Source organism: Phacochoerus africanus, chromosome 8, assembly GCF_016906955.1.
Source record: "Phacochoerus africanus isolate WHEZ1 chromosome 8, ROS_Pafr_v1, whole genome shotgun sequence".
Classification (NCBI taxonomy): Eukaryota; Metazoa; Chordata; class Mammalia; order Artiodactyla; family Suidae; genus Phacochoerus; species Phacochoerus africanus.
This window is the reverse complement of record NC_062551.1, coordinates 33,965,318-33,980,624: the sequence shown is the minus strand read 5'-3', so window position 1 is coordinate 33,980,624 and position 15,307 is coordinate 33,965,318. Positions and strand designations below refer to the sequence as shown.

The 15,307-nt window shown below is 49.0% G+C and overlaps 1 protein-coding gene across 2 annotated transcripts in view; it reads left to right on the top strand.

The window, feature by feature from the left end:
• NOD2 (nucleotide binding oligomerization domain containing 2) overlaps positions 1-14,931 on the top strand; it is a 40,199-nt gene extending 25,268 nt beyond the window's left edge. The window contains exons 7-12 of one of the 2 annotated variants that reach the window (XM_047791818.1): positions 92-175; positions 2,443-2,526; positions 3,017-3,100; positions 5,821-5,904; positions 11,684-11,767; positions 14,180-14,931. In XM_047791818.1, coding sequence (XP_047647774.1) covers positions 92-175; positions 2,443-2,526; positions 3,017-3,100; positions 5,821-5,904; positions 11,684-11,767; positions 14,180-14,252 — 493 coding nt within the window. In that variant the 3' untranslated portion in view covers positions 14,253-14,931. The remainder of the gene's footprint in view (positions 1-91; positions 176-2,442; positions 2,527-3,016; positions 3,101-5,820; positions 5,905-11,683; positions 11,768-14,179) is intronic. The other variant, XM_047791819.1, reaches the window with a different exon arrangement.
• Positions 14,932-15,307: the final 376 nt, after the last annotated feature.

Below are 15,307 nucleotides of genomic sequence, written 5' to 3'. Positions count from 1 at the left end.
GTCCTTCTTCCCCCACCGGCCCCAGGGCCTCGGAGCACTCGCAGTCCTCTGTCCTGCTCTCTTTCTCAGCCTCCTCTGTCTTCCCTTCCAGGCTGGGAAACAACCACTTCACTGCCGTGGGAGCCCAGGTGCTGGCCCAGGGACTCAGAGCCAACGCCTCCCTGCAGTTCCTGGGGTAGGTAGGATTCTGGGGGTGCAGGGGTTGTGTGGGGGTGGGTGTGTGTGGCTGGTGAGGATTTAAGGGCAGGGGAAGCAAACTCTCCAGCCAGAAGGCCTCCAGAGGCTGTGATGGGGAGAGCAAGGCAGGGAGAGAGTGGGCGGCCCTTGGCTGCCTCTGCCTTGCTTTTCACTTGATAAACAGGAAGCTCGGGATGTCAGGGCTGGGGGAGGGCCGTGCCCATGAGCAGTGGCAGGAAGCCCTCTAGTCCTTGAGGGTGTTGGGGCTTTGCTTCTCGTCTCTGTCTAGGCGGCAGCACCACCGTTGAATGCCATTGCCTGCCCCAGCCCAGACTGATTAAAGGAAATATCTAGATGTAGGGTCCAGGATTCAGTCCTTTAAAAATTCTCCCTGATGTGCAGCCTGGGGTGAGAGCCAAGGAAAGAGAAGGAAGTGGGGAAGTTTGGACACTGGATCCGGGAGGGGAGGGGACTGCGCTATGCCAGGTCCTTCAGAGCCCTTGCTGCCTGTAGGGCCATGCCAGCCTGCCTGGGGGGTGGGGTGGTCCCAGGGGCAGGGCCCTCCAGGGGGGCTTCCTCTACTTGCAGGGCAGAGCAATCCCCCCGCTACCTGTCCCCCGGGGTTGTACCTGGCAGTCCCCTGCAGCCCCTGTCCTGTCCTGTCTTGCTCTGGTATAAACTAGGATCACTGGGGGTCTTAGAACCTAGGACTGTAGGAAGAGAGAATGACCTCAGGGCCCCGCTGTTCCAAGTCACCGAGCCTGCAAGCTGCTCGTGGGCTTCCTTTGAGCCCAGAGTGGGACTGTGCTGCTGGAGAGGTCAGTACCTTTTCCAAGACGCATTAGTAGCAGCGCAGTCTCTAGACAGGGATGGTCTCAGCCCCTCGAGCATCTCCTGGCTCGAAGTCTCATCTGGAATGTTTATCTTTCAACACGCATTTATTAAGGTACCTGTCTGGGCCAGCCCTGTGCCCAAACCCCTGAACCCCATCATACGATACAAACGAGTCTCGCACTTTTTTTCTTAACAATACATTACGGTGTTTTTCCATATCATGTGACCTCGTTGTTAAAGAATAGTTGCTTAGTGTTCCAGTGGTTGGATGTTGTGATCCGTTGAACTGGTTTCCCATCGGTGCACACTTTAGCTTGTTTCCACGGTGTTTTGGCTATTACAGTGTCGCATCTCTGAAGCACAGAGCAGGGCTCAGTAAATAATTACCTAATGAGTGACAGTGCCACCGTCTCTGCTCACCTGTGCACCTACAAGCCAGCCTAACTTCCCACATAGAACACAATCGGGTCCCAAGATATGAGCTGGGCGCCACCTTTGAAAAGGGGTGTTTCCAGAATTCTCCTGTGGTGCAGCAGGTCAAGGATCCGACATGGTCCCTGCAGTGGCTCAGGTGACTGCTGTGGTTGCGGGTTGGATTCCTGGCCCGGGGAACTTCCATATGCCATGGGTGCAGCCAAAAAAAAAAAAAAGGAAAGAAAGAGAGAAAAGCATGTTTCCAAATTAAGGTGGGTCTAAGGAGGATGACCCAGGTGAAGGAGGTAGATGCCATGAAGGAACTGGGGGTGTGAAGGAGCCGGAGATGAAGAGCTGGCTGGGAAAGAAGAGTCAGCCTTGATCTGAGTGGACCCAGAGGCAATTAGGGACTTGTAGGTGGGAGTTAGCAGAAGCAGGTCTGACGCAATGTCAGGGAAAATGTCACAGCCATGAATTTCCATGGAGATCAAGTTCCCCATCCCTGGGGGTATGCACTGGGTATCCTCTTCTGTAAGTCTGATGTGAAGAAGCTAAAAAACCCAGGTGAGGAGTTCCCATTGTGGTGCGGCAGAAACTAATCCGAGTAGTATCCCTGAAGAGGCAGGTTCGATCCCTGGCCTTGCTCACTGGGTCAGGAATCTGACATTGCCATGAGCTGTGGTGTAGATCACAGACGTGGCTTGGATCCCACGTTGCTGTGGCTGTGGTGTAGGCTGGCAGTTGTAGCTCTGATTTGACCCCCTAGCCTGGAAACTTCCATATGCCATGGGTGTGGCCCCCCAAAAGCAAAACAAACAAACAAACAAAAACAAGTGAAGTTTGATCATCCCTCCAAAAAGTGGTGGTAGATCCACTTTGCCAGGACCTAGGTGTCCTCCTGAGACCTTCCTAGGCTTGGATGGCCCTGCCCCTTTGGCTGGGGCCACGGAGAGGATGGACCCATATCCAGAATACTAGCTGGTTCTCACTGACACTATCTCTTGACCTCGTTTTCAGCTTCTGGGGCAACCAGGTGGGTGACAAGGGGGCCCAGGCTTTGGCTGAAGCCTTGAGGGACAATCAGAGCTTGAAGTGGCTCAGGTAAGCCTCTGTGTTTGTCCTGGAATTGTCATAGGGAGTCAGCATCAGGAGGGAGGGGCTTGGGCCAGTTTTGAAGCTCTTTGAACTTTATTTTTATTCCCCCATGTCAGATGATGGGATGAGAAGGGAAAATATTGGATTTGGAGTCAGCACAGTTGGGTCTTTCTGGGTGACTTTGGGTCCCTTCTCCTCTCAGGGGTCTTGACTTCCTCTCTGTACATTGAAGACCTTGGGTTCAAGCAGATACACTTTATCTCAAAGACCAACTCCAATCTGTTAGTAGGGGCTGCCCTAGTATACCATGTTGGGAAGGATCTCAGGCTACTTCTGGGCTTAATGGAAAAGAGCTCGGTCATCAATTAGTGATGTCTGAAATGGAGCTGCCTGGGACATGGGAGTATGTGTGCCATGCATTTTGCCCTTCGTGGGTTATCTTATCTCTGGGGTCCCTCCTTGCTCTGACACAGTCTTGTTCCTTGATTCCATCCAGCCTGGTGGGGAACAACATTGGCAGTGTGGGTGCTCAAGCCTTAGCATTGATGTTGGAAAAGAACATGGCCCTGGAAGAACTCTGGTAAGTTTAAGGGTTTCGTGGCTCTAGGGAGGTAGACACCAGCCTCAATCCCTGGCCTCATCTGGGGAAGCCATTGTGTATATAAGACAAAGAGGGATGACTGAGTGATTGGGTGATTATGTTTGTCCTTCTTTGTTCTGGGCGGCATGAAGTTCTAGAGCCTGGCATATCAATGCTAATTCTTTTCATTTAATTATGTAGGTTGATTTGTTGGTTTGTTTATTGCCTCCACATGGCATAACGGTTAAGAACACAGACTCTGGAATCCAGTGTTTACGGCTTGCTATGATCTTAATGAACAACTTCTGGACGTTTCTGTTGTGGCTCAGCAGGTTAAGAACCTGACATAGTTTTCACGAGGATGCAGGTCTGATCCCTGGCCTCGCTCCGTGGGTTAAGGATCCAGTGTTGCTGCAAGCTGCAGTGTAGTTCACAGATGTGGCTCGGATCTGGCCATGCTGTGGCTGTGGTGTAAGCTGACAGCTTGGAGCTCTGATTCGACCCCTAGAGAAAAAAAATTTCTCTCTGAATCGCAGGTGTCTTACCTGTAAAATGAGAGTATGGGTGCTCCCAACTACAAAACACTTTCGTAAGAATTAAGTGAAGTAATGCCCATAAGGAACTGAATACTGCATCCAGTCCATGTGTAAGCTCCCCATAAATGTGACCTTGTAATTGAGAAAGTATATCTGCCACTATTGTTGCACCTGCTCGCATAACTGCAGCTGCTACGTCTACTGTTTTGTCATTTCAAGGTGAATGTCACCGTCTAAGAACACTGGATATTAGAGTCAGAGTCGCTTGCAAGGCAGAGTGGAGTTTGGGGGGAAGTTAAAAGATGAACTATGAGTCATACTTATCCTATTGACCCCATTTGAAGATTTTGTTTCTTTAGCTGCCACGAGTCTCGTCTTCCTATGACATATTCTGGGCAGTTTCAAGTTATATGAGTGAGATAAAATGCTGAACATTTGATTTTTCCAGGAAGTGTAAAGGCACTGAAACCTATGAGCATGGACGCAAAATGGATATATTGCCAATAGCTATCAGCAGGCTCACCAGCTCTGCCAATGTACCATTGAGTATATCTAGGTTTTTTTTGTTTTTTTTTTGTTTTTTTTGTTTTTTTTTGGTAATGTTATAAGGTTATTCACTATGACATAATTTTCAAAAAGAAGGTACTGGGAGCAATATATATTTCAAATTTTCATAGCCTCTAGCCAGCTGAGGATTTTTAAGTAATTAATTCATATTCATTCACTCATTAATTGTTTTAGCTCCCTTTTTTTATTCCTTAAAAATTTTTATTGACACATAGTGGACTTACCATTTTATGTTAATTTCTGCTGTATGGTAGAGTGACTCAGCTATACATATATATTCTTTTTCATATTATTTTCCATTATGTTTATGACAGAATATTGAATATAGTTACCTATGTATTAGCCTCATTTTAAAATGAGGAAACTTAAGAAACTTGGCTGAAGTCACACAGCTAGTAAGAGTTATTTTGCTTCTTATGTTCATCACTCATTAATTTAATGACCAAAAATTCGTGAGGATAGAATTTTACTGATTAAATAAAACTTACATTCAAGGATGGTTACACCATTGAGTTTATCCTGATTTAGTTCCACTGCTTGGAATTTCTTGTTAGAGGATTGCCTCACTGTGAGTGTATTGGTTATAACTACATTAGGCTAGGAATGATGGAAAACCTCCATCTACAGCAGCTTAAACCAGTAAGGGATTACATTTTTCATGTACATGCAGTTTGGAGGTAAGCAGCAGGAGGTTGGTATGGTGGCCACACAAGCCTAGCAGGGATATGGACTCTGTCTCTCTGTTCCTTCACATTCTCAGTGTGCAGTTTCATCCTTGTGGTTGATTGCCTCAAGGTCACAAGGTGGCTGCTGCTGCACCTGCAACACCCTATCAATATTCCAGGTTCAGTCTGTATATTGGGGAAGGGCAAAAGGCATAGGCCAGCTTCCTTTTAAAGTTGGGTCTGGAATTCCCGTTGTAGCTCAGTGGTTAACGAATCCGGCTAGGAACCATGAGGTTTCGGGTTCGATCCCTGACCTTGCTCGGTGGATTAAGGATCTGGCGTTGCCTTGAGCTGTGGTGTAGGTTGCAGATGCGGCTCGGATCCCACGTTGCTGAGGCTCTGGCGTAGGCTGGCAGCTACAGCCTACCCCTAGCCTGGGAACCTCCATATGTCTCAGGAGCAGCCCCAGAAAAGGCAAAAAGACAAAAAAATAAAAATTAAAAAAATAATAATAAAAAGCTGGGTCTCTTCCCTTGAAAGAGCATTCCTAGAAGGAGGCCCCATCTGTCAACTTCTCCTCTTGTACTGATGGCCATGTGGATGTCACTTGGCCAACCCTGGCTTTTTTTTCCACCAAGCGCATGACTGCTCCAAATGAAATTAGGCTGCCATTAATAAGAAAGAAAGGGAAAAATGGATACTGAGTCACTAGGACATTGAGAGAACTTGCTATGTAGAGGAGCCCTGGGGCGAATTCTCTCCCAGAGATGTTCCAGGAATTGAGAACCCTCACACCTTGCTTTATATGTTCTTTCTTCATTGGTAAATGTGGGTTTTCAGATGTTGGATTTTCTTAATGGGGGTGGGGGGCACGTGAATTCATCTTTATTGGCATCAACTTCCATCATAAACGTCATCATATCCACTGGGTTTTCTCTCTTGTTCTCGCCAGCCTGGAGGAGAACCATGTCCAAGATGAAGGTGTGTGCTCTCTCGCCAGAGGACTTGAGAGAAATTCAAGCTTGAAAGTCCTGAAGTAAGGAACCCATAAACAGGAGCGGGGACAGTAATCTCCAGCCTTGAGAGGGGGTGTTTCTTCCTTCCTTCCTTCCTTCCTTCCTGGGGCTGCACCTGCAGCATATGGAAGTTGTCAGGTTAGGTGTCGAATTGGAGCTGCCCCTGTGGGCCTACGCCGCAGCCACACCAGTTCTGAGCCATGTCTGCCACCTACACCACAGCTCAGGGCAATGCGGGATCCTTAACCCACTGAGCGAGGCCAGGGATTGAATCAGGGTCCTCATGGATGCTAGTTGGGTTTGTTACCACTGAGCCACGACAGGAACTCCTTCCTTCCTTTCTTTCCTTCTTCCTTCCTTCCTTCCTTCCTTCCTTCCCTCCCTCCCTCCCTCCCTCCCTCCCTCCCTCCCTCTTTCTTTCTTTCTTTCTTTCTTTCTTTCTTTCTTTCTTTCTTTCTCTCTTTCTTTCTTTCTTTCTTTCTTTCTCTCTCTCTCTCTCTCTCTCTCTCTCTCTCTCTCTTTCTTTCTTTCTTTGTTCGTTCTTTAATGGCTGCACCCAAGGCATACGGAAGTTCCCTAGGCCAGGGATTGTATCTGAGCCACAGCTGCAACCTACACTGCAGCTGCAGCAACACCAGATCCTTTAACCCACTGCACAGGCCTGGGGATCAAACCTGCACCTCCACAGCAGCCCGGGCTGCTGCAGTCAGATTCTTAACCCATTGCACCATAGCGGGGACTTGGGAGGGGGTGTTTCTGAATCAGAGATCTGGGCAGCTTCCCAACCGGGCTAACTCACACCAGGTGACCCCATAGAAAACAGCTGGTCTTGGGTGGGCTCCTCCAGATGCAGGCAGGGTTCCAGTGCACGTTGTTTCCTTGGGAGGTGGTCCTAGCAAACACTTGATAGGAGACTATGAAAGTGAGGCTGGGAAGGGATGGTAACCAATAAAGGATGTGCCATCAGGCCGGCTCTCACTGGGGACCTCAGGGGCGAAATCCTGTGGGCATGAGGCAGGCACAGATATCTACCCACCAATTGCCTGTTCTTCTTCTTCTTCTTTTTTTTTTCTTTTTGCTTTTTGGGGTCACACGCACGGCATATGGAAGTTCCCAGGCTAGGGGTCAAATGGGAGCTACAGCTGCCAGCCTACATCACAGCCACAGCCACACTGGATCCGAGCCTTGTCTGTGACCTACACCACAGCTCATGGAAACGCCAGATCCTTAACCCACTGAGCGAGGCCAGGGACTGAACCCACATCCTCATGGATCCTAGTCAGATTTGTTAACCACTGAGCCACGAAAGGAACTCCCTGTCCTTCATATGTTGAAGTGTGCTTGTAGAATATTCATTTTCCCGGCACTTCTGGCTTCCACTGGCTAAGTGCGCTCCTGGGGTCAGCAGAAAGGCCTCAGAGAGTGGAGGTCTTCCTGGACCGCAATCCTCAGAGATAAAGAGCTGAGGGAATATGGAGGGGGTTCCCCACAACATCTGCTACATGGCTTATAGGATGTGGCCTTCCCTCTCTCCAAGGGTCCTCTCTGACTCAGGCAGGAAATTCTGATGGTCATTTCCTGTGGTGCCTGTGGCTGTGTTGGGCAGGCAGGCACGCTTGCTTTTACTCGTGCATTGCATGTATTGATACCTGTGTGCACGGGTGCGTGTACATACATGGCCTCATCCGGGTATGCACTGATACAAGAAATGTTTCTGGAGCACCTGCTCTGTGCCAGGCTCTGTCTGAAGCAATGAGGAAAGAGTGGTATGTGAGCCCCTGCCCACACAGCTCTTAAATTTGAATGAGAAACAGATAGTGAACAAGTAAACAAACAAACGAGATCGTATCTGTTAGTAATAAGCACTTGCAAATGAATTCAAGAGAGACAGGGAGTAGAGTTCCCGTTGTGGCGCAGCGGAAACGAATCTGACAAGGAACCATGAGGTTTCAGGTTCGATCCCTGGCCTTGCTCAGTAGGTTAAGGATCGGGCGTTGCCGTAAACTGTGGTGTTGGTCATAGATGCGGCTTGGATCCCGCGTTGCTGTGGCTGTGGTGTAGGCTGGCAGCAACAGCTCCGATTAGACTCCTTGCTTGGGAACCTCCATATGCCTCAGGTGCGCCCTAAAAAGACAAAAAAAAAAAAGAGAGAGAGAGAGAGAGAGAGACAGGGAGTGACTGGAGAGAGCAACTGATGCTGGGCGAGGCCTCTATGAGAAGGTGACATCTGAGTGGAAACCTGAATCACATGATGGTTCCCACCATGCTAAGGTCGTAGGGATGTGCATTCCGGGGGGATGGAACAGCAAGTGCAAAGTCCCTGCGGCAGAAACAAGCTAGGTGGTTTGATGGTTTTGAGAACAGGTGGAGGGCTTGTGAGGTTGGACAGTGGTATATGGTGGGGTGGGGCAGAGGTGGGAGGAGCAGGCTGCAGAGGCCTCAGAGCCGTGGGAAAGACTGGGGAGTTTATCCTAAAGGCATTGAGAGGACTTTGGAGGGTTTGAATGAGGGCAATCACGTACATGATCAGATTTACATCATCGAAAGTCCTTGCTTGTAGCTTTGTGCAGAGCAGGTGGAAGGGGGCCAGATGGAAGCAGGGAGACCAGCCAGGAAGCTCCTGCCAGTGTCCAGCAGGGAGATAAAGGAGGTTGGATCAGGCTGAGGGCAGCGGAGGAAGTGGGTGGAAGGGGATGGCTGCTCGTGAGGACCTGAGGGCTCAGAGCCAGAGAGCTGGGCAGTGCAGTGTTGCTGAGAGGTGGGGAGGGGGCAAGAAGTGATCAGGGGTCCTCTGGTGGTGGACTCGGTAGGCAGGGACCCGTGTCATAAGGAGAGGGGTGGCGGATGTGAGTAGGAGCCTGGCCGGTGGTCATCACAGGCTTGTGGATCGGTGCTCTCGGAGGCTGGCGCCCCACCAGCCATGGTGCTGAAGGTGTCCCTTCCAGGGACATCAGGGCACCAACAGATGGCTTCTTCTGCTTGAGGAGAGTGGCATCTGCCCTGGCAAACGTGGCTGGGGGAAATACTCGCCTTCCCAGACAGGCAGACAGCTGCCTCTGGGAGAGCGTCTGCTTTGCTGCCAGCCCGCCATCCACTCTGGCACCGCTTGTTGGTGTTGCTTCACAGGGGCTAGAAAGTTGCCAAATGTTTGGGGAAAACACTTCCACTCGTCACACGGGTGAAGCTTGGGCACCGAGGCCCCGGGTGAAGCCTGGGTTTGTCTGAGCTGGGATGCTTGGCACACCTGGGGGTCCTTGGCAGTACCTGGTTTATTATCCGCCAGGCGCGGAGGAGACAAAGCGGCACATTTGTCCTCCTTCACTGTCACAGACTTACCCCACTCGACCCCCACGATGCCAGGTGATGGCAGCAGCTGATGTCCCACGCTGCCTCGTCGAGAGTCTTATAATTCAGCATCACTGAACTCTATCCTCCTCCACTGTTTCCCCATAAAAATCAAGCTTCTCACATATCTGAAAAAAGAAAAGCAAAGCCTACATCCTTCTTCTTCTTCTTCGTCTCTGCCAAGCGTTCGTTAAGATTGTAGGCTTGGGAGCCCGGGGGCTGGGGTTTGGACCCCAGCTCCACCGGCACCAGCTGTTCTGCTTGGATTGGTGCCTCTGCCACCTTAAGTGTAAAGGGGGCAATAAGGGAACCCTTCTCATAGGGGTCTGAGCAGGCACAAATAAATAAATAAATAAATAAAATATGCATTTTTTAAAGATTTTATTGGAGTGGCGTAGGTAACGAGAGGACACAGAGTCAGAGCTCCCCAAAGACTGGCTGCTGTTATGAACATTGCCTTCGGGTCAGCTTCTCAGAAGTTCCTGAAATTGTGCTGGGGGAAGACAGGTAGTGGAGATTATCTGGAAGGTCACCTGTGAGTAAAAGATCAGCCTGGGGACCATGTGGCCCTCCCCCTGCTGTCCCTGACTATATGGCCTCTCCCCTTCCCATTCCCAACGTCACATTTTCTTTTTTTAAAAAAATATGCATTTTTTTCGGAGTTCCCATCATGGCGCAGAGGAAATGAATCCGACTAGGAACCATGAGGTGGCGGGTTCAATCCCTGGCCTCGCTCAGAGGGTTTAAGGATCTGGCATTGCCATGAGCTGTGGTGTAGGTTGCAGACGCGGCTCAGATCCTGAGTTGCTGTGGCTGTGGCATAGGCCTGCAGCTACAGCTCCAATTAGACCCCTAGCCTGGGAACCTGCATATGCCATCGGTGGAGCCCTTAAAGACAAAATAAATAAATAAATAAATAAATAAATAAATAAATTAAATATGCATTTTTTAGAGATTTGATTGGAGTGCAGTTGACTTACAAGGTAGTATTAGTTTCAGGTATTCAGCAAAGTGAATCAGTTTTACACATATATTGATGCTTTTTTCCCATATAGATTATTACAGACTAGTGGGTACATTTCCTTGTGCTGTACAGCAGGGCTTTGTTACTGATCTGTTTTCTGTACAGTAGTATCTCTGTTATTCCCACCCTCCTAATTTATTCCCTCCCCTTCACGGTAACCATAAGTTTGACTTTAAAATCTGTGAGTTTGTTTCTGTTTTATAAATAAATTCTTTTGTATCATTTTATTGGATTACACGTCTAAGTGATATCATATGATGTTTGTCTTTCTCTGTCTGACTTAATACCACAATCTCTAGGTCCGTCTGTGTTGCTGCAGATAGCATTATTTCGTTCTTTTTTATGGCTGAGTAGCATTCCATTGGCTATATGTACCATGGTATTTTTTTTTTTAGTCTGTGTCCTTGTGCCCCCAAAGCCCTCAAGTGACAGTTTTACTGTTCATCGATTATTTTCTATCAGTGAAGTCCAGTGCTTTCAACTGTGCCATTCTTTGTTTAAATCTTATACTCCATGAGGTGGCTGGTTTTTTTAGGCCCATTTTTGCAGATGAGGAAATTGGGACTCATTTGCTTGAGATCAAAAAGGAAATACTGGGTTCCCGCTGTGTGCAAAGGGATCAGGGGGCGTCACTGGAGTACTGGGACACAGGTTTGATTCCCAAGCCCAGCACAGTGGGTTAAGGATCCGGCATTAGAGTTCCCATCATGGCTCAGTGGTTAACGAATCCGACTAGGAACCATGAGGATGTAGGTTCTGTCCTTGGCCTCACTCAGTGGGTTAAGGATCTGGCGTTGCCATGAGCTGTGGGGTAGGTTGCAGGCACAGCTCGGATCCTGTGTTGCTGTGGCTCTGGTGTAGGCCAGTGGCTACAGCTCCGATTAGACCCCTATCCTGGGACCCTCCATATGCTGCAGGAGTGGCCTTAGAAAAGGCAAAAAGACAAAAAATAAAATAAAATAAAAGGATCCAGCATTGCTGCAGCTGCCGTGTAGGTTGCCAAGTGTGGCTTGGGTCTGATCCCTGGCCCAGGAACTCCATTAGCCTTCGTATGGCCAAAAAGGAAAAAAAAAATTTTTTTAAAATAAAAATCACACTAATGTTTGGAAAAAAAAAAAGTAAGTACTATAAAAGTGGATTTGAACTTGGGAAGTCCAGCACTAAAATGAACATACTTAGCTACCATGTTATAGCTCCTTCCTAAGCAAGGAACTACTTAATACCCCTCTGGTGAATGGAGGAGAGAAGGGTGCATTTCACTTTGGGTCTTAGGCCATTGTCGATGAGCTCACTGGGAATCTCAGGCAGGAGAGGGATGTGCTGAGGGGGCAGGTGGGCTTCAGGAGGCCAGCCGACTCCTGAAGCCTTCTTTAATTGGGGTCGAGAGAACAGAGCATCCTCAAAGCTCACCACTCCATCTTCCCCTCCAGGCTGTCCAACAACCATGTCACCTCCCGTGGGGCCGAAGCCCTCCTGCATGCCCTTGAGCAGAATGACACCATCCTGGAAGTCTGGTAAGAAGGCCCCTGGGCTGGTTGCTTTAATCTCTCCGAGCCTCAGTTTTCCAGTCTGTAAATTGGGGTGAAGAGAGAAAGGAACTTGAGAATTTCTAAGATCCCCTGAGACTCTGACATTCGGTGCTGTGCTCCATGTGCTGCATCTGGTTCCCTGGGAAAGATGCCTTCATGTTTCTAAGCAGGGACCCACTCCTTCATTTTTAAATCGTGTGTCTTCAGAAATGTCTCTGTTCTAGGCAATAGTGTGGGAATTGGGGTGTGGTTGAAGAAGGAAGCAGAGAAAAGAACTCAGCTCCCGCCCCACCCTTGGCGTTACATCTGCCTTCACAAGTCCAGGCTGTTAGGTCGCCCTGCAGAGGCTCTGACCCTGCAGGTCTGGGTGGATGTTACACAGGATAGAAACTGTTACACAGTGTTTCCAAGTCTTTGTACAGAATTAAAAGCCGTGTTCCTCGACTCACAGGCATAGAGAACAGACTTGTGGTTGTCAAGGGGGAGGAGGGAGGGAGTGGGATGGACAAGGAGTTTGGAATTAGTAGATGCAAACTATGCAAACTGTTCCACTTAGAATGGATAAGCAGTGAGGTCCTACTGTACAGCACAGGGACCTATATGCAGTTTCTTGGGAGAGACCACAATGGAAGATAATGTAAGAAAGGGAATGTAGGAGTTCCCGTTGTGGCACAGTGGTTAACAATCCGACTAGGAACCATGAGATTGCGGGTTCGATCCCTGCCCTTGATCAGTGGGTTAACAATCTGGCATTCCCGTGAGCTGTGGTGTAGGTTGCAGACACAGCTCGGATCCCGCCTTGCTGAGGCTCTGGCGTAGGCCAGTGGCTACAGCTCTGATGAGACCCCTAGCCTGGGAACCTCCACATGCCGCGAGAGCGGCCCTAGAAACAGCAAAAAGACAAAAAAAAAAAGGGAATATATATATATATACATATACATATATATATATATGTATATATATATATATATGCGCGCGCGCGTGTGTGTGTGTGTGTGTGTGTCTGACTGGGTCACTTTGCTGTACAGCAGAAACTGGCACAACATTGTAAATCAACTGTACTTTAATTTTTTAAAAAGTCATGTTCCTTCATGTATTTGGAAAAAGCATTGGGTCACAACTTCAAAGATTTCTCCTTCTTTCCAGGGCTCTATTTATCACTCAGATAATAAGTAGAAAGATGTCCCCTGGTTTAACATGCTATAAAGGAATGTCACTGTATCTGTTTTAGGCACTGGGCTAGAAATCAATATTTAAGAAGGAGGACATTCCCTGTTTAAAAAAAAAAAAAAAATTCTATCAGGAGTCTCTCCAAAAAAGCTCCCCCCACCCCTTCTTTTGCTTTTTAGGGCCGCACCTGCAGCATATGGAGGTTCCTAGGCTAGGGGTTGAATCGGAACTGTAGCCACCGGCCTACACCACAGATCTGAGCTGTGTCTGTGACCTACACCGCAGCTCACAGCAATGCTGGATCCTTAACCCACTGAGCCAGGGATCGAACCCGTGTCCTCATGGATACTAGTTGGGTTCGTTACCACTGAGTCAATGACAGGAACTCCCATACCCCCATTTAGAATGCCAGGACTTAGGTGTACTTACTACAGTGCTTAAGTAGGGTGGAGGAAAGGCTGGCCTCACTCGGCTGGGCAAACCAGCTCAGGCTGCCCCCAAACTCCGCCAAGCCCATGTCTTAGACCAGGACCCGTTGGCTGCTGTATGTAACGCGCATCGTTCCCGGAGCTCATGAACCCCGCTTTAAATATGCAGATCTGTCCCTGCCTCAAAAAGCATATCAAGGCAGTAGCAACTGTAGCTATCAAATGATGAAGTTAAAAATAAAGACTTCTAAAAATCTGTCCTGCGATGGAGAGATTTTTCCCTCTCTGTGCGATTGTGTAATCCCTGTAGCCTGTGAGGTCTCAGGTCCCGGGTGGAGCGTGGGATTTTTTTTTTTTTTTTTAAACCATCACACAGCTCTGAGAAATGTCACATTCTGTGTCCAGCAGGGAACAAGCCAGCATTAGGTTGATATTTTAAGGATTCTGATGTTATTGGCTGCCTACTGGTAGGGCCAGGGAGGACCTAGGACTTGCTCATTGCATTCTTGACAGATTCTGCTGTTGCCTTAAAAAGAAAGGCCCTGGCTCAGGGCATCAGGGCTGGCCGGGCCCAGGGTGGACTCTGCAGAGTCATGAGGCCCCTTAAATCGAGCAGAGGGCTTTGTGAGCTATCATGGCCGACAGAGGGTAAAACCTGCGGAGACTTCCCTCCCAGGAGCGGCAGCTGGGCTGCAGGGCCAGGCCATCCACGCACGGGTGCGGAAAGCAGCAGCTTCCAGATTGAAAGCACCGCCCCGGTCCCGTCCTCATTCAGACCTCTCTGCTTTATGCCCTTCAGGCTCCGAGGAAACAATTTCTCTCCAGAGGAGACTGAGCAGCTCAGCCAGAGGGACACGAGACTCCTGCTTTGATGTTCCTGGGGGCAGCGTTCATCTCAGGCTGAGGAGCAGGCCATGGGTTTGGGCCGCAGAAGCGGATGACAACTGACGACGGCCCACCCAGATGGAGCCCTGTCCTGCCCAAGGCCAACCCCATGGGTCACCTTTGTTTGGGCAGAGATTGGCGCATCAGTGCCCTGCAGAATGGACTTTCTCAGAGTTGACTTTTGCTGTCAGGTTCTTCCCAAGATTCTCTCCGGGGCTGTCCAAAGGGGCAGCCCCCCCCCCTCTACGTTATCAGGCTGGACTAACCTGTCATGGGTCAGTGAGGCCCATGGGGACACTGAGTGCTCCTTGGAGGAGTGCCCTCCACGTGAAAGGCCCTGCCTCCTCCTCTCACCTTGTTCAGGAAGCAGCCTCCAGCTGTGTCTCAACTCAAGGTCATTGGTCCAAGTTGCTTGCTAACATCTGGTTCCTCCACTCACAGTGCACAGGGCACTTCCTCTGTGGAGGAGGATTCACAATACTGGTTTCTCACCTCTGCTATTTCCCTTATACCCTAATCTCCCCTCCCTCCTTCCCTGCCCCCCCATCCAGGGCCCGAAGGGCTACAATTTACTCTACTCTCCTTTCTGGTATTTAAGACATTATTGAAAGGGAACATTTGATGGCCATTTGTTCCCCCCAAGACATTCTGGTTTTTCAAGAAAAATAAGACCACACTACAGCTGCTATCACATCTGGATGTTTATTTCCAATGAAATCAATTACTCTTCAGTTAAGCCTTTGGAAACAACTCCCCATCCAAATGCAGCTTTTTAAATTTCAGCTGGGCCAGAATTTTGAACAGCCCCCCTAGGTCCCTGTGTGATGCCTATGAACTGAATTCTGACAGCAGACTTGCAAAAGACGTTCAAAAGGGACGGTTCAATTTTATTTGTGTCAGAACACTTTAGGAGATAAAGTTATGGATCAAAAGTTTACAGGGGCAAAATCAAAGGCCCTGCCTTAGAAAGCACATGTTTTTCTGGATCTTTCAAAAGGATGCACGTGGAAGCTTTTGTAAAGTGTCAGGTGCTGTGCCAGTG